The sequence below is a fragment of the Anas acuta genome, chromosome 5 (genome assembly GCF_963932015.1).
Source record: "Anas acuta chromosome 5, bAnaAcu1.1, whole genome shotgun sequence".
Lineage (NCBI taxonomy): Eukaryota > Metazoa > Chordata > Aves > Anseriformes > Anatidae > Anas > Anas acuta.
The window spans coordinates 59,425,384-59,443,506 of record NC_088983.1 but is presented as its reverse complement, the minus strand read 5'-3'; the positions used below and the strand labels follow the sequence as shown (position 1 = coordinate 59,443,506).

General features: G+C 37.1%; 1 protein-coding gene and 1 long non-coding RNA gene across 4 annotated transcripts in view; one reads left to right on the top strand and one right to left on the bottom strand.

Moving 5' to 3' along the window:
• LOC137857922 (uncharacterized) overlaps window positions 1-18,123 on the top strand; it is a 236,476-nt gene that overhangs the window by 5,090 nt on the left and 213,263 nt on the right. The window lies entirely within an intron of this gene.
• OLFML1 (olfactomedin like 1) lies at window positions 2,422-9,347 on the bottom strand. The gene is made up of 3 exons (XM_068685102.1): window positions 8,800-9,347; window positions 7,549-7,837; window positions 2,422-4,518 (listed from the first exon to the last, which is right to left on the bottom strand). The coding sequence occupies exons 1-3, from the start codon at window positions 8,923-8,925 to the stop codon at window positions 3,740-3,742; spliced, it is 1,194 nt and encodes a 397-aa protein (XP_068541203.1). The 5' UTR covers window positions 8,926-9,347; the 3' UTR covers window positions 2,422-3,739.

Here is an 18,123-nt window from a genome sequence, read left to right as displayed (position 1 = left end):
AGCATAAAGCCAAAGAAAATCTCTGTGACTCTTACAGGAGAGCCATCCATCCACATGACACGGTATCACTTTTTCAAATTGAATATACCCACAGGAAATTACATTGATGCTTTGTCTTCTAATCTTCTGTTGTGGTAAATGGGCAGTCATAGAGGAGGCAATGTAAGACTGGGACTTTAAAATAAGAAGCAATTGGGCAAATTCATGAAAGAAAAGTCTTCAGTGATACTGACACAAAGACAGTCTCTCTGGCGTGAATCATTATAAGCAGAGTTATAAACTTAGTGTTCTTATGTTCCTTTTTCTGGGTACATCTTTCAAATCGGCTATTGGATTTTATAACTCTCTGTTTAAAAAAGACTGCTCCTGTATTCTTATTTTGGACATGACAAAAAATAATGGGGATGCATTGCAGCAAGAAAAGCTAAAGTTATGCCTTAGGAAGAAATTTCCAGTGGCTGGCTTGTGAACTGATGGAGGAAATTGCCTGGGAAGTTTGTGGGGGCCTTTGTCATGAAAGGGCTTAAAAACAGTTGAGACAGGCTAATTTAGTAATGTCGCCTTCTGATTGCACAGAAATTGTTAGCCAACAAAATAATATCAGGATTAACATCTAGGAATTTCAGCTCTTCAAATTGTTTTATTGTTCATGTATATTTCTCATACTAGAAGGCTTGAAACCTTGCTCCTTCTTGTAACTGAATGGCAATTTTGAGATTTGTGAGAACTTTATTAGTTTATTTTTTTAGGTTTTCTTTTTCCTTTTTTCAATCTTCTTTATTTTATGCAATATAAAATAACCTACTGAAGCCCATCCATACAGGACTTTGTTTTTATCAAAACTAGGATCTCTGTGGATTCATTACAGAGTTTGGATTTCCCAGGCAGCAAGGTTCAGAGACTGCCCTGTGTGGGCTCAGGATGGTTGTTTATTGATATATGGAGGCTTTCTCTGCTGTGTAATAGTGTGGAGCATAGCATACTTCAAGAAAGCCTTTTCTAAAAGAGCAAGCTGTCGTGGTTCCGCTCGAGTGGGCAGCCGAGCTCCACCACAGCCGCTCTCTCACTCCCCCTCCTCAAAGAGGACTGGGGAGAAAATATGTGAAAAGGTCTCAAAAGTTGAGATAAGGACAAGAAAATCACTCAGTAATTATTGTAATGGGCAAAACAGACTCAGCATAAGGAGATAGTAAGATTTATTGCCTATTACTAACAAGCGAGAGAAGTGAGAAACAAAGGAAAGAAACCAAAAGCACCTTCCCTCCCATCCACCTTCTTCTACCTCCTCCCCCCGAGCAGCGCAGGGGAACGGGGGAATGGGGGTTATGGTCAGTCTACAGCACTTCTTCTCTGCTGCTCCTTCTCAGTCACTCTCGTCCCCTGTGCTGTGGGGTCCCTCCCATGGGATGCAGTCCTTGATGAACTGATCCGGCATGGGCTTCCCACAAGCAGCAGCTCTTCCAGAGCTGCTCCAGATATGGGTCCGTACCACGGGGTCCATCCCTCAGGAGCAAACTGCTCCAACCTGGCTCCCCCACGGGCAGCAGCTCCTGCCAGGTCACCTGCTCCTGCGTGGGCTCGTCTCCACAGGCTACAGGTCTGGCCCTGAATCTGCTCCGGCAGGGGTCTTCCACAGGCGGCAGCCTCCATCGGTGCAGGGCCACCTGCTCCACCGTGGTCTCCTCCACGGGCTGCAGTGTGGAACCCTGCTCCACCGTGGTACTCCATGGGCTGCAGGGGGACATCCTGCTTCACCATGGTCCTCACCACAGGCTGCAGGGGGCTTCTGCTCCGGCGCCTGGAGCACCTCTTGCCCTCCTTCTACACTGACCTTGGTGCCGTTCCTCACTCCTCTCACTCTCCCAGCTGCAGTGTGGCGCAGCGTTTTTTTCCTGTCTTAAATATGCTCTCACAGAGGCGCAAAACAACATCGCTTATTGGCTAAGATCTGGAAAACAATGGGGCCCTTCCCAAACATGGGGCAGCTTCTAGATCCTTCTCACAGAAACCACCCCTATGGCCCCCTGCTACCAAAACCTTGCCACGTAAACCCACTACACAAGCTTAATCCATATTTATGTCAAAAAGCCTTTATTTCTTAAGTGAAGATTACATGTCCTTTTGCAGTAAGGATCTCAAAGCATTGCAGAGGTGGTTAATATGTTTTTCTGTGTGTGTAATTTTACAGATGAGGAAAAGGCCAAACTGTCTAATCTGCCTTTCACCCATGATCATGCAGCAAGTGACAGTCCTCCTTACTCTCAGCCCCAGAATGTCTTTAACTGTGCTTCTTGTGGCCTCCGTGACATGGAAGTAATGCTGTAGTTATTAAGGCTGTTTAGAATGATATAATTACTTCTGCAAAAATCAGACCAGCATTGTTGCAACTCATCAGTCCATATGTTTTTAGTTGTATTCTGGAACTCCTTTACAAAATCATTCCCTGATGTTTGTTGTTCTGTGGAAGCTATTTTTAAACTAAACAACAGCTCTTTTTTGGTGAAAAGAACAAAATGGATTTTCTGTAGAAACAGCTGAGGATTGCTTTTCAAGCACTGCTCTTCTTCATAAGTAAACAGAAATACTACCATCATTAAAACTCAAAAACCAAAGAACCAAAGCCAAAACCTGTATTTCATAAGTGTCTAGTGTGTTACTTTTGTTCTTTTTCTTTTCTTTTTTTTTTTAATTTTTTTTATTTTTAATACTTTTGAAACAAATCATGTTGCATTTCCCTGGAGTTTCTGTTATTTGCAAAACTAGGACTGAGCAGTGGCATGCCCTCATCTGCACTACAGTGCTCATCTGGGATGTGTTTTCTGTACAGTTACTGGCTGGAGTCAAATAGGTTACAAAATATTTAGCTATGAGTAATAGAAGTGATTGGAAGCACTGAGAAAATGCCTCACAACTAGATACTAAGAGTGGATTAATATGAAACAATTGGAGTCCTATGTAAAAACTGTTAAACCTTGTATGGCATAGAATGCATCATTTAGGAACATTCACTCTTACAAGTGGTGATATGCTGGAGAAAAAAAAAAAAGTGGCAAATTGAAGCCGAATAGTTGCAGCTAGATATTGCCATTTATGTGTTACCAGTAACAAAAATGGACTGTGTGGCTATACAGATAACAAAAATGTAGAGTTTTGGTGGATATAGACTAGGTCAGTGATTAGGAATAGCCTTAATGTATTAGGCAAGAAGTATATGTTTAATATAAACCAAATGTTGGTGAGGATGTATGCTCCTTTGCTTTGTGATATAATAAACTTCTGCTGTTAAATCTGTAGATAGCTTCTCCGGAAGCATACAACTTTTACAGGGCTTACAACAAGGCTTTATGCAGTGAGCTAGGGTGAAGGTTGTCAGATAATGTGTGTTGGATGGAAAGGACTTCTCAGCTGATTTCCATGCCACTGAAGCAGAAAGTATAGTTTTGGTTGGGAGAGAACATGTCAAGCTCCTTTTTTTTTTTTTTTTTTTTTTTGAACGTTAGTCTTTTAAGACTACTTTGTGTGTATTTTATGCGTATGATGATAAGTCATCATGTAATTCCTAATAGGGTCTTAACAAAATCTTAAATGGACATTACTTTAAGATCACTGGCATATGTTAGCCTTAATTTATGTGAATAGGTTGTAGCAGAAGGAAGTAATGTGTTTTTAATGCATAGTGAAGACCATGTTGCCATGGGACTGCTAACTGTCAAGTGCATTCCAGAGGCAGCTAAAGGATCTAAACTTTTTGCGTGGTGTGAAGCTTGTAAATGATCTGGGATCCATCACCCCAGGCAAGGAGCTGCTTTTCTTTAGGATCATAATGTACAGTGGAATGGCTACCCTGACGTTTTGGAAAATGCAGTGCTGGTATTTCGTATGTATTTACAGCACCCAAAACATCATAAACACACTGTATGCGTGAGGTGCCTCCACTAGGAAAGTTGTACACAACATAGAGTGTGTTGCATGCCATGAAAGCTGCTTCAGCATCCTTGCTACTGCATGATGTGTCCCAGGTGTGTTCCACTGACATGGTTACGTGGTTGATTTTAGTAACAACAATGTTGCCTCCAGTCTCTGGTTCTGAGTGGATTGCCCAGAGCCCTTGCTCATCAATGGCAAGATCTATTTTTGTAGATGGAGAAAGCTGATAGGCAGGAATCCTTCCAGCCCCTGGCAGGACCATTTGATCAGCTATATTTCTTTTCTGGATGTTGAATTTAATTATCTCATTTAAGGAGCCATGTCTGTGATAGAACAGGAAACCCTGGTATATGACGTGGCCAGTTCCTTCCCAAGGGAATGGCAGGGTGATTCTGCGAGCTTTTAGTGTATGATTGCTTTCCATGAATGTCATGATATTTGTGAATTCAAAAATAACATTATTCACTGAACTATTTAATAAATAAATCTTTGTATGCTTTTTGCCAGGATCTTTCGTCCAAGAGCCATGCTTATCTCCCGTCTTCTTAACTACCTTTAGGGACTTTACACCTGCAAGCATGTGGTCGCAACCTGTAAGGAAACACCCAAAGACAACAAAAAAATGTTAGAATATCTGATTTTTTTTAGCTCCCTTTCTTAGTTTCCTTCTAATCCAACTATAAGGCCAAGGTGAATATGTCAGTAAAGGTCAGCAGTGTAGCTTTATCAAGTAAAGTTTAAGTTAATTTTATATGATTTATTTGGCACTTCCTACTAAGGAAATCGAAGATCTTCGTAAACACATACTGTGTTGCTTTCTGCTCTGTAAGACCGGTGTTATCCAAAAGAGATTCTAGTCATGTACCTGACAGGAGGCCAACAGCACAGCTAGTGATTCCCTGATTATTTCTATCTGTTCTTTTACAGAGCTATAATTACGACTCTCAAAGAGGTGACTTGTTGGACTAGTACAGTAAAATCATCAAATTTATCTCTTATTGAAGATATATAGACTAAAACCCATTTTCCTGATACATTGTGTATAATTTTTTTCAGTATTGCTTTTTTCCTCTTTTTTTCATTTACAATCAGAAGACAAATGAGACCAGAACATCATAAAGCCAAAACTGTGTTTTCTTCCCTTTCCCCTTCCAAACACACAAAGCACAAAAACTAATACAAATATATAGATTAATGTATGTAAATTACTGACTTTTTAATGTGTTATTTAAATGAACAGGTATGATGTCTGTGTTATTGATTCTTACACTAGGAGCTCACTGTAGGTATAATTCTGGCACCAGCAGCAAACAGGTCATATTTATGGCTTTGTTATGCTTTGTATGCCCTCTGCACAGATGAAGCTTGTGAAGACTTGGGTATTTAGACTGTAAGATTTTTACTGGGTACCATCCTTTCCAGGAAGAACTTTACTGCAAAGCATATTAACAAGCTTGTTTACCACAGGCACTCATAAATTACAAGAGACACTATTTGAAGTTTAAAGAATTGCCTTTAATGAAGTGCAGCCATTTTAGTAAACAGAACAAACAAAGCCCTAAGGCAGGAAATTCTGGCAGTAGATGAAATGGAGAAAGCAAAACCAGTCTCCCTTATTGGCTGTATATGAACCTATTGAAGTCAGTGGCAAGATTCCAATTGCCTTTAGAAAGCAACCTTTATGTCATTTGTGTGTGTTGGTATTCTCTACCAAAGCATTTGAATATTGCTGCTACAGCCTGGCCTCTTTGTTAGAAATCCTTACTCTGGATGCAGCTTCCTTGAGCAAGCTACATCAGCTTTGCTGAAACTAACATTTATTGATCAGATAGATTAAAAACAAACAAACAACTGAAATCCTTGAGTAAAGATAGCTAGTGAGCATTAGTAGCATCTCATCTGCAGAAATATGCCATATGGCCAGATTCCTATCTGAGATCTGTGAAGAGTCTCTCCTTGAGAAAAGCTATTAGCTGTCCTGTAACAGCTTACAGGAAGAATGAGAAACTATACTTTCTGCTCATTCATGACAAGCAGGAAGAATACGAAAGCTCTTCCACTTTCTCCACTGATACATTCAAAGCCCACGATTTTTTGTTGTGTCCCATAATATGCAGAAGATATTTTCCGCCCAAAGCAGGATGAGCTCTCAACTACTGAATGTTTAAAAAAAAAAAAAAAAAAGATTCTACTGTTTTCTTTTCTTCTCAAGTGTGTATAAGCTTAAATCTATACCAGTAATAATGTTGCACTTGAAATAAATAAAAATTAAAATTATAGATAAAATTCATTGCCAGTCCTGGAATTGCTGCAGGAAAAAACATTAATCATAATTTCTTGGCAATGTATCATAGCACAGAGGCAGAGTTACTGTTTGGTCAGGTTAAGAGTGCCTTGCTTCTAAGTACTGTAACATCCATGTGATGATTAGTTTCTCATAGACTTTGATGGGGCAAGCATCTGACTGGTGTTGACAGAAATAAAGTTGCTATGCACTGCTACAAGAAAATTAAAAGTAATAACTTTCAAAAAGAAGAAAGTCCCCTTGTTGACTCTAAGAAAAATAAATTTTCAAGTGTCTTTCACAGGCAGTTTAAAATTCTCTGAAACTTTCTGCCTCTCTCTCAAAAAAAGCTTGTATTAAATATAAATAAATAAAGACTATGCATTAAAAAAGACTATATATGAAAAGAAAGACCTTGATATTCAGTGCTTTCAAACACAGTGTAGTAGTAGAGCTTAGAAGCAGAATAGGTGGTCACTTTAACAATCTGCTTTAATACCCTGTCGCTGGAAAAGCTGAAGGAACGAATAGCCAACTTATTTGTAAAATTAAGTCAATTCAATTCTGTTGAAATTAGTGGATTTGTATAATTGAGGATGTAAAAGGTCTTTCACCTAGCTGTTTAAAAGAGCAGTTTATTTTTCTTATATATTTTTTTAATTTTATAAAATTTAGTTTGTTTGGAAAAAGTTATAGGTTGTATCTATTCTTCATACTAGATACCTTAACACTTCATTTTCAAATTAAAGGGGAGCTTTGCTCATAGCTAAGCCAGTGTGTTCTCTTGATAAAGTACTTAGTGGGGAGAGGGAGAAAAGAATAACAGAAGAGGGCAGTAAAATAGAAGGAAAATGTAGTATTGTAGTATTGAGTTAGGTTTTATGAAGCTGTGAGTTTACTCTCAAAGCTTTTACCCTTGGCCACTCCAAATAACACTACCATTAATTCCCTGGTACAGCTGCTGTACTCTGAAATGCACCAGCAATTCTTCGGGGTCTTTGTAAGAACATCATACCTTCAGAGTATTTTTTATTATTATAAGTTTACATCTTATAATAAAAAGCAACTTCCAAAGGATGGATTTGCTATGCTGTAGAGTATTTGAAAAATAAGTATTTGAATTGTACTTCCTTACCTACTCCTCCCATATCTATCTATATTTCAAAGATGAACATGTAAGAAAAGGAAAAAAAAAAAATCAAAAAAGACCCAAAACCATGTGATTATCTGTTGTATTCACATAACGTGAAAATCTGTTATCCCTGTATCAGCATACATGCATTGGCTGAGGAACTGGCTTGATTAGATCAAAGTTCTGAAAAGTGAACTGCTCTTACTTGCATTAAGCACGAGTTTAAGTTTCCTTTTTTCTTCTTCTGCTTCTAATAGCTGCTGTTTCACCAGGTCTTCACCTACTTCTACACATGTATTAGAGTCTGTGACAGATCCAAAATAGTCAATGTCCCTTTGTGCTCGTTCAACTCTTGTCAGCAAATTCTCTACTTCACTTTTAACCTCAGTCTCATAATTGTTCAGTCCTGCCAGGCGTGACAGCACCATCTGTGAAAAGTCTCGGAATTCTTCAACATAATCCAGTATGTCTTGGTTACATTTGTCCAGTCGGTTCTTGAGTTAAAACACAGAAGAAAATATATAGATATGCACATATATTCTGTATAGACTACAACTTCATTCATCATTACTCTAGAAGTCATGCTAGTCTCTTCTTTGCAATCCCCCCATCTATTTGAAATCAGTGGTCTGTTGCTGTGTATGTACAGGGAGAATAGAAATAGCCAGGGATGTAAGGACACATGCTCTCCGATTACTTGTAATCAGAGAGCACACCTCTAATACATAGTGTGGCTTTTGGAAGATGTAGATTCTGACATCTGAGGTTTTTTTTTGTTGTTTTTTTTTGTCAAATTCTTGGCTGTATTTCTAAATAAATAAGAATACTGCAAGGGCAAGTGAATTTAGATTTAGCTATATATGAAAGATTTATACTACTGCAGATGTTATCAGGAACTGCTCCTTCTATATAATTGAAAGCAAATATCTGTTTCAGTCTCCCAGCTGTGAGGGGATTATTTCAACTCCTAATTAAAGTGCAGATCCTAATTACACTGCTAGGTTACACAAAGTGTTTTAAATGACTCTTTTGGTTAGGTTCATCTGTATATAGGAACTTATCCTGTGTTTTTTTTCTATCTCCTTGTTACTACTTGGCAAAAATTCTACTGGTGACAATATGGTTATACTGTTCCCTTGGATGGACTGTGACTGTACTTTAAACACTTACCTAAATCTCACTGATGGTATAATAAAATACAAGTGATAGCAATAACACATAACGTTATGAAAGGGTACCCCTACATTAAGTAAGAATGTGGCAGTCAGGAATCACTATAGTTAAAAGTTTAGCTTCAGTTTTTACTTAACTGTAGTTATTTGAAAAAGCTGGAAACTAATCTTCCTGATGCTGATTAGCATACAAATTATTCAGTATTCACACACACAGGGGAACATGCATGCATTTCCTAACCTGGAGTTAGGCAGTATTACTGATTGATACAGATAGCACATACCTCCAAAGATAGGATACGCCGGTCGATGTAGTTCATCAGTGCTGCATCTTGCATTACATGTTGGGCCTCTCCCATGATGCTTGCGAGGAATAGAACTGATAAAAATTGGAGTTGCAAGACTACCATTGTCTCATAAAATTTTTGAAAGTAAAAAATGATGAACTAATAGTGTGAGTGTATGTACAGAGGGCTATCCCCAAAACTACTGCCACTCCAAAATTAAAAAAGACTTAATTGTCTGATAACATGATGTGAAAAAAGTAGCTAAAATTACTGAGGCTGGAAGTATTAAGAAGACTTAAAATGGCTGTTGAACTTTATAATTTAAAAAAATGAAGTTATGAAACAGGAACTGAAAGTGTGTATTTCGAGAAGCCAGATCATTGCTTTCCAGTTTGTGATCCTATGATCAATCCCAGATGTTCAGTACTGAGTCACATAAAGCCTGTAGGCCAAATTTTATTAAATACAAATAAAAATAATTTGTTTTCCTTCCTTTCTCCTCCCATCTGCTCTTCCATGTGACCAGTGCTGTGCAGGGTGTACTTGGTGTAAATCAGCACAGCATAAAAGTCAGTGAAACACTGGTTGTTCCTTCCCAGGAAGTTCTGATGCATAATGTCTGTTGCTATTTCAGCAACTATCTAAAGCACTTCTTTTTCCAACTCCAGTATTCAGCCTATTTACAACTGCACTGAAAATAAAAAAAATAAAATTATTAAAAAAAAAACAACTTCCCCTTCTTGTTTCTGTGTTCTCTTGCAAGTGCTTTTCCAGATAAAATCAATATCCTTAACACAGTTCCTTGTCAATATAATAGAGTCCTTGACAGACCTTTTGTTTCAGAAAGAATGATAATTCTACTTACAATAACTTAAAAATATTTATTATCTTACATAAGCATACCCTCAATTATAAGACTTGTTTTTTATATTTAATAGGTTTCCTGACTGAATGCCTTCTCTGGAGAGAGAGAGAGCAATACTGACATTGTATTCCCTAGGAAACTACGTGTTAGGATGTTAGAAAGGTCCCTTTGTATCCGAAGCCAAACTGGATGTCTCTGTTTCTCTTTCTCAGAATTCTCCACCTCTGCTTTTTTCCATTTTATTTCTTTGGAGGTTTTTAAACTTAGACAGATTTCCTCTAGTTTTTGACTGTCCTGTGTGTAAGCATGAAAGTATTGACAGAATGCATGGAAACTTCACAGCAGGCAGATTTTAACCTCTGTTTCCTTGATTGTTGCAGGGTACAGTTTTTTATGCTTTATAAGCAGATTTCAGAGGTGTACAGAAGTCTTTTCTTGCAATATTCTTATAAAATTGAGCCCTAGAAAGGAAGTTATGATTGGAAGTTCTCTTTCAAAGTAGCAGCTTCATTTTTATTTTTATTTTTATTTTTATTTTTTTTTTTTTTTTCCATTGCAGTCTGTAGTCTGGGTTGGCCTCTAAAGCAAGGCAGTAACTGCTTCACAGCATTTTACTGGAGTGTGTCAGTGTATCAGTCAGCAGAACTATGTACTGGAAGTTTTTCCTTAGGAGTGGTGGTATTATATGTGTAGCCTCTTCCTATGCTGTGGAGAGTTGTCTGAACTCTTCTACTCAAGTATTGTCTGTAACTTAAAAAGAATGCTATCATTTATTACTCTCAGAACAATAATGTTTGAATCCAGACTACCTAAATAAATAAAATAACCTAATCAAAATATTACAAACTTATGACCAAGAAAGCATACCTAAATGTCAATAAATATGTATATAATTTATTTCCTTTATCTTAAAGGAGGGACAAGTTACCTATAAAACAATACTTTGATAAATGTCCTGTGTGAGAGTAAGCACTCCACATAAGAAAAACTACATTTTGTAGTGTTGCTTCATCTTTTCTGAGAATTACCAACCAGGTGAGAGACCAGAAGTTTCCGAGGGTTTCTTTTAACAAGATGTTGCTATCGCTATGCTTATTAAGCCATTACATCATGGTAGATTACAATGATGCTCTATGTCAGATGCACAGTGTTCTCAGAGCACATGCTATAGCATCTGGTTAAGAACCGGGGTTTATTTTTTTTTAAATTCTATTTACTTTCCAGTTTTGTTCTGCCTAGATATAGATATAATAATTCTGTGTATATATATATATATTTCTATATAATCTACTTATCTATCTATATATTTTCCCCATTGACACATTATATTTGAATGTCAAATACATATTTGATAATCACTGAAAGCAAGATTGCTTGGCAGGTCAGGCAAGACATCAATCTCGGTATACAGAACCATATACAGAACATTATACACTAACAGAACAGAAGGACATTGGTTATCCTAAGCAACACTTTTTCTCTTATGAGTTAATCCTGGAATAGGTTTCCCACTATCTCGATTTTTACAGACAAACGTCTAAAAGGAAACAAGTATTCTGATGTGAGCATATGTGCCTTTTCTCTTTTCTTGTCCTTCTCTGTAGGAAAGATGGCATATTTTTTTTTCTTGTCAGTGCTGCTGCTTCGCTGCAGTAATTTCACTCTTGCTGTTTTGTGTCTGTTTTGACAGCTGTTTGAGGTTTCCAATTAAAAAAAAAAAAAGGCAATTTCAGCTCCTTCTCTGTTTGTGGATGGAGTTTTGAGTTCTTAAAATCGATGTCAGCATCAATTTGAAGTGAATTCTAGCTTTTGGAAATAATTAACTTATTTAAGCTGCTGTTTCACTTTTACATATTATTTTATTTATATAATATATATAAATATATATATACACACACACTTGTTTCTAGCACTTCAGCTGGTTAAACCGGATGCTATCATTGGTAGGTTTTGGTACTGGACCATAATAATGTTTTCATATTACTAACATAACATGTATAATTGACATGTGTGTTTTCTAATTTTGAAAAAGACTTGAGAAAAATATTACTATTGGCCATTACCCGATGAGGCTTTCTAACGCTGAGATCTCTGAAATTAAAGAAGGCTTTTGTCATAGTGCAAAATCAACACTTAATTTCTATTCTGCCTAAGATTTTCTTTTTACTGCTTTGTTTTATCTTGGAGTCTGATCCAATTGATATAAAAATGCAAACGCCTGAAATCAAATTGAAGTCTTTATATGTTGTTTTGCTATACGAACAGAGCTGGGAGTGATACCAATAATGCAATACACAATTTAAAAAACAAACTTGCTGAATTTTGGGCTTCCACAAGGCGGCGCTCCAGACTATGGAACTGGAAGGGAGCACTGAAAAGCACCAGTTCTAAACTCTGAATGAGATAAAACTTAGTGAAGGAACTGTGGTTCAGATAGTCCAAAATAATAGTTTTCCAGATGGAAAACTACTCGTAAGCCAGATGCTAGGAGGCTTTAGTGATCTACTGCTTCAATGACAAGTTCACAATGGTTTGCAGTACGAGTCTTGGAAAATGGTGAAAGCTAGCACTCTGGAATTGACAGGAACTTGAGATGTGCAGCAAAAAAAATAATAATAAAAAAAATCTCATGGGACTGGCTCTAAAAATAAAATCATAAAAGTGATTTTTTTTTTTGAGCTAGTTAAATAATCTACAGATTGTTAAAGTCTGAAGTTAAATTCAACCATACATAATGACTTTGAATTGGCTATTTGTTTGTTGCAAACTCAAAATTATACATTGTGTTGATCAAAGACGGTTCCTTGTACTTGGAAGTTTACATTTGTATAAATGTGAAACTAAAACTTTGAATTATACAATGCGTTGTAAACTAATGTTAAAATTATCGCTACTTTTGGCTTGATTTACAGTGTGAATATTCTCACAAATTTTTCTTGAATGTTAAGCATATTCACCAAAGGATTACATGTACAAAAATAATAAAAATGAGATTGGTTTAAATTCAAAGTACTTCCAGAAAATGGATATTACAGTCATCTGGTGCAGTTCAGATAAGAAAGCCAAGTTCTTGTGTTTCTTGGCTTATATTTTTGAAATATTGTAGGTGTAATTCATAACTACTATTTATTAAAATCATATTAAATCTTACCTGGATGAAAACCAAAGATGATTTTTGTAATGCCTACTATGGTATTTATTATTTTATTTTCCTGAGGTTAGTAGACACCAACATTATACTACTTCATCATATTCCAGTGTCGTATTGTTGCACCAAAGGAGTGGGTTCATTACCTATGTGCCTACGTTTTCAAAGAAGAGAGAAGGGATCTGTTTAGCCTAGGAAAAGCTGTTAAATCTTTTTAAGTAACTTTTCCTTTGAGATCACTAAATGTCACTAGCTGGTGGAAGAAAACATTTACTGATGTTGAATAACATGTTTTTGTAGTTCACTGGTAGCCATGAAAGAGTTTGTAACAGGGTGCTGCAAGACTCAGCAGTGGGTTTGGGACTCTCCAGTTATGTTGTCTGAAACTAAAACATTGACCCTACATTAAATTTCTAAGCGATTGCTGATGACATGTTCAGAGATTATGATGGTAGTTATGACACTTAGAAACTTGAGCTGAATAGAATGGAGTTGTGTTAACAAGTGTCTAATTAAATCTGTGCAAATCCTAAAAGATAGAAAAATGTCTATGAATCTAGGAGGAACTAGGACAGAAAAGGCCCTGAAGGGGCCATGCAGAAGTTGGTGAGGATGACTGAAACTTGCTGCACTGTTTTCACATTACCAGTAAAGATGAGTCCTATTAGGGAAGAGTTTGAGAAGCAGTGCAGTATTTATTCAAAGTCAAAGTAGTGGCCAAGCCCAAACTCAAGATTCATACTTAACAGGGAAGGTTATAATTTAAAAATATATAAGAAATTGGAATACAATTAAAGGGGAAAAAAAAAAAAGCCACCTATCATTATCTATCTTGCTATTTATATCTGCTCCTGACATCTGAATCTTGAAGTCTCAAGGTAAGATTAATGCGGCTTGCTGTGTTCTCAGATTTGTACACAGGAGGTTTGAGATTTCTTCTGGAAAAGTTGGTTAAATCTGTACTCTGTTCAAGCATACCTTTCAGTATAGATGAAATCAGAATTAAGCATGGTATTCAGGAATTGAGCCAGAGACCTATTCTGACTTTAAATGGAGTTCCACATGTATAAATTCCTCCCTATCTAATCTCTTAGGAAAAAATAGATGTTCTTTCATGTCATAGAATCTAAGCAAGATCAACAGTTCTTAATGTTATTAGCTCAGATCTTACTGCTTTGCACTAAACACAGAATACTGAATAGTAAAGCATGTTTTGTGTTTTATTTATTTATTTATTTAAATATGCATTAGTCTGAGCATTAGTTCAGCAAAATCTCCTGACAGAAAATTTCCAGGTCAGGAGAGGGTGTATTAGGTGGACCCGAGAAGCAGTCAGCTGTACAACTCTTAAAATGAACATTTTTTCAAAGCCTCATTTCGAGAAGATCATATTTCCATTTAATGTAGGTTTCATATTATGCTGCACCCTATCTCTGAAAACAAATGAAAAAATAAGACCTTCACAAAATCTCCAGATTGGAAATAGTCTTTCAAATCCACAGAGAGTGAACTCTAAGCATGACGCATATGCAAGAAATGGATTTTGTGGCCTTTGTTCTCTAAGGTTAGAGCTATCACATTTGCAAGTCAGCATCAGATGAGATGGTCCTAGTGCCAGTTCATGGTGAATAATAAAACGTATGTAGTATGCCAATTGAAGAGGACACAAACATGTTAAGCTGACATGAATAATAGGTAACCATTTTTTAAAATGTTATAAAGAAGTCAGCCTATTGTTTAGCAGCACTATCATCGTTATACTGATTCCATTCCTCAAGCTTTGTTATATCGCCAAAATTAATTATCTGTCCAGGGAAAAGGTCACATATATCTGTGCACAACATCCAACATTTTGCAGTGTGGTATCAGGTGGATTTGATCTGTTCCCTTTGACCCGTCAGAGCTCAGTGAGCAATGAATTGATACAGTTTGAAATATGTTTCTGCTCAAGACAATCCAGCCTTGTCACAGAAATATGCAACCCAGAGTCTTTTTTTTTTTTTTTTTTCTTACATCAAAAAAGCAGAACACTTGTCTAAAGAAAGCTGAAAAAGAGTGAATCCAGTCTGCAACACATAATATGCGGTAAAATTTTCCATCTCTCTAGCCCTTAGTTGCCCAGACAATCAGTAACTGCATCTATTTACTGATTAAAATAAAGATTCAGTACCACCATCATGGCCTTTTACTGGGCTGGGGGGCGGGGAACAACTGTTCTGCCCTGCAAGCTATCCAGCCTGGCTCTGTTTGTTTCTCTGAGCAGATAGGGCATGACTAACTCGTCCATATGTTCAGACATAAAATTCCTGCTGTGGTTCTCTGCAACAGAGGACAAGCAGCATCTGTACATAAGGGATATCTCTTCTGTGCTTGAATCAATGTAGTCTTCCAATGGGGCATATTTATTCCTGACACTTGGGAGCTAGCACACTACTGTATCTTTAGGCCTGCTGGTATAATAGCAAGATACTTGCATATCATGTACAGAAAAGGGAATAACACATCCAAATGTTCTACCATGAATTCATTGTCTGTTCTGTGCGCTTGTACTTCTGGCAGATATATTGTGCAATCTCTGTAGAATTGTCATTCTACTAAGCCTGGGAAAGCAGTTGGGTTAATTTTGAGAATAACTTTCCTAGTCTGGGGTAAGTAATTACTGCAGTTATTCCTACATGCCGTAGCAGAATTAGGCAGAGAATTTTTCATCTTCCTATGGGATTTTTAATGTTAACACATGAATGGGTATTACATGTATATTCTTTTAGGTCCTTTCATTCATATTATCTATGCGTTTCTGTCTGAAATGCAGTTTTAAGAATGAGTTACTGCCTGGCATGGTAAAATTTCAGTGACAAATTGAGCTTGTCCACTGATGACTGTCTTGCTGGTCTTTGGTACAAGCTGCTTCCTGGTCTAAAGTATGTCTACTCTAAAGTGTGTCGTACTAGTGTCACACAGAAAGAAATGGCATAGGATATATGAAAAAATCCTGTGGCATGTTTCTGTAGAGATTACAGAAATAAAGTTCAGTCTTTAATTCTGGGCTTTGTGTTTTCTTTTACAGGAACTCCCTCTTAAAAAACACTAGACTGTATTCCTGTGTTTGACATGTGTCGGGTATTGGGAAGTATAGAGAGCTTTGTGATATATCTTGAATGGTATCTGTGTGTTGCCACACATTGTTAAATGCATTACGTTAGCTTCTAAGGGCCAAAGTTGTTACACAGCTGAGGGCATGCCATGACCTGTTAATTATAGATCAGAATCTGACTGCTTTTTCCCTCCTCCATGCAAGGCCATGTATTTCTATCCTGTTTTTATATTTATGTTATGCAGGGAACAGGCATCATCATATTTAGCATCATCACTTTTAGCTATATATTTAACTAATTAGTTATTTTTCTTTATTTTTTTCCATATAATGATTGTTTTGCAAATAGCTCTCCCTTTCAAAGCAGCTGAATCCTATTCAGCCCCAGTTTTCTCTTCTCCTTTTGTCAGAAGTATTATGCCGTTATACAGAAGAGACAACTTGTGCCAACTAGGAACTGATGGTGTAGGAATTGTTGGCTTTACATACCTGTTGAAAGCTGAGCTTTTCTTTCTAGTGCTAGGCACTTCCAAAACTATATTTATATAATAGTTTTGGCATGAATATCAGATTCATGATTGTGATATACCACATAGGGAGAAGTATATAGGATAAGTTTTAGCTCCTTATTAGACCTTTACCAAATAGATATACTTGTACATAGTCTTACAAAGAAAAGTTTAGGGAGTTAGATGAATCAAAAGTAGCTAATGCAAGGTCTGGCAGCCTAGACGTGTCCATAGTCTTACCATATAAGAGGCCCAAAGCTGCAAACATGCTGCTTTTTGTAGAGAAACCAGATGCTGCTACTGGAAAATGTCTCAGCTTGACATCTATGGCCAGATGGCCAAACCTGAGCCTTGTCTGTATTGTAGTGTATGCAGATAATTCTGCCAAGTATAGAAAAATAGAAATATGATCCAGTGACTGTCAGCAGTTAAAGAGGATTACAACAAATTCTTCCATGTGCAGCCAAGGGACATCAATTTACTGGTGGCTGTTCCTGCTCATGTATGACCTAACTGTGAGATCTCATCTTTGGCCCAGCAGCACTTTGGTTTTAGGACATGATGGTGCTTGGCTTAGGAGAGAGATAACAGACACTGGACTGCTACTGATAATGGATTTCATTGGTTCTCTTTTGTTCTGTTCCAGTATACAGTCAGTCTGAAACTGTCTGCAGATTAGGCTAAGTGAACAGTCTTTGACATAGAGACAGGAACAGCTTATGAAAGCATGTGGGGGCAGGAGCTAAAAGCACTCTTCCTTAAAACCTGTTAATTGCATAGAAACTTGAACTTCTGTTAAATAGGTCATGCTGGCTCTCTTGACCAAACAGTATTGAGAAACCATCAGTGCATGAAGCCTAAGTTAGTGATAATTATAGATCCAACTGTATTTTGTAATGTGGAGGGTGGCTCTAGCTGGGTGGTTTGGTCAAGTCTTAATTTTTCTTGAAGTTGCCGTTTACTGAAATAAGTCAAAACTCATTTTCATTCTGCCATCTAAACCTTATCTGGTTGCTCTGCATTATTAAGCAGTTACTTTTTTTTCCAGGTTACTGTGTTTCAGTCATAAACATGAACGGTGAAATATGCTTTGGATGAAAAATATCATAAACCAGAGTGCAACTGTGGGACTTGTATCCAAAGTAGTTAATAGATGCAATTGTATACTTGAGGGTCTATTTTACCTACCTAATTACCTAGTGTTTTCTGACTACAGTGGGGCTAATAAACTTTGAAAGCAGTGCAATGATTTTACAATTCTAGAGAAACAAACATAGTATTTACCTTTATTCATACTGTTAGAAGCTTCAGAAACTGTGCAATCCCAATTACCTTTTGTAATGAACATCATCCCATGAGAAATTTCAATTCCCCTACAATCTAACTGAATGTAGGCAAAATGGAAAATGCACATGGAGAAATCAGTTTGCCCAGCAGGGCTTTTGCACAGACTAATTCTTAGAGAAGAAGTTTAATTTACTCCAAAACACCTAGGGTGATTCCTGGGGGTTGCAATAGCTAATTTATGCTGAATGAGAAATACAGTTTCTTCAACTACCTGATTAGTGTGATATACTTTTTGCCAAAGCAGTGTCCTTGATACTATAGAATAGCTGAAAACTATCCCTGCCTCCCCCAGATTGTGACATATGGATGGTTGTTGGCTGCTGTAATGCTCCGTTTGACAGTATCAGATGGGATTTAC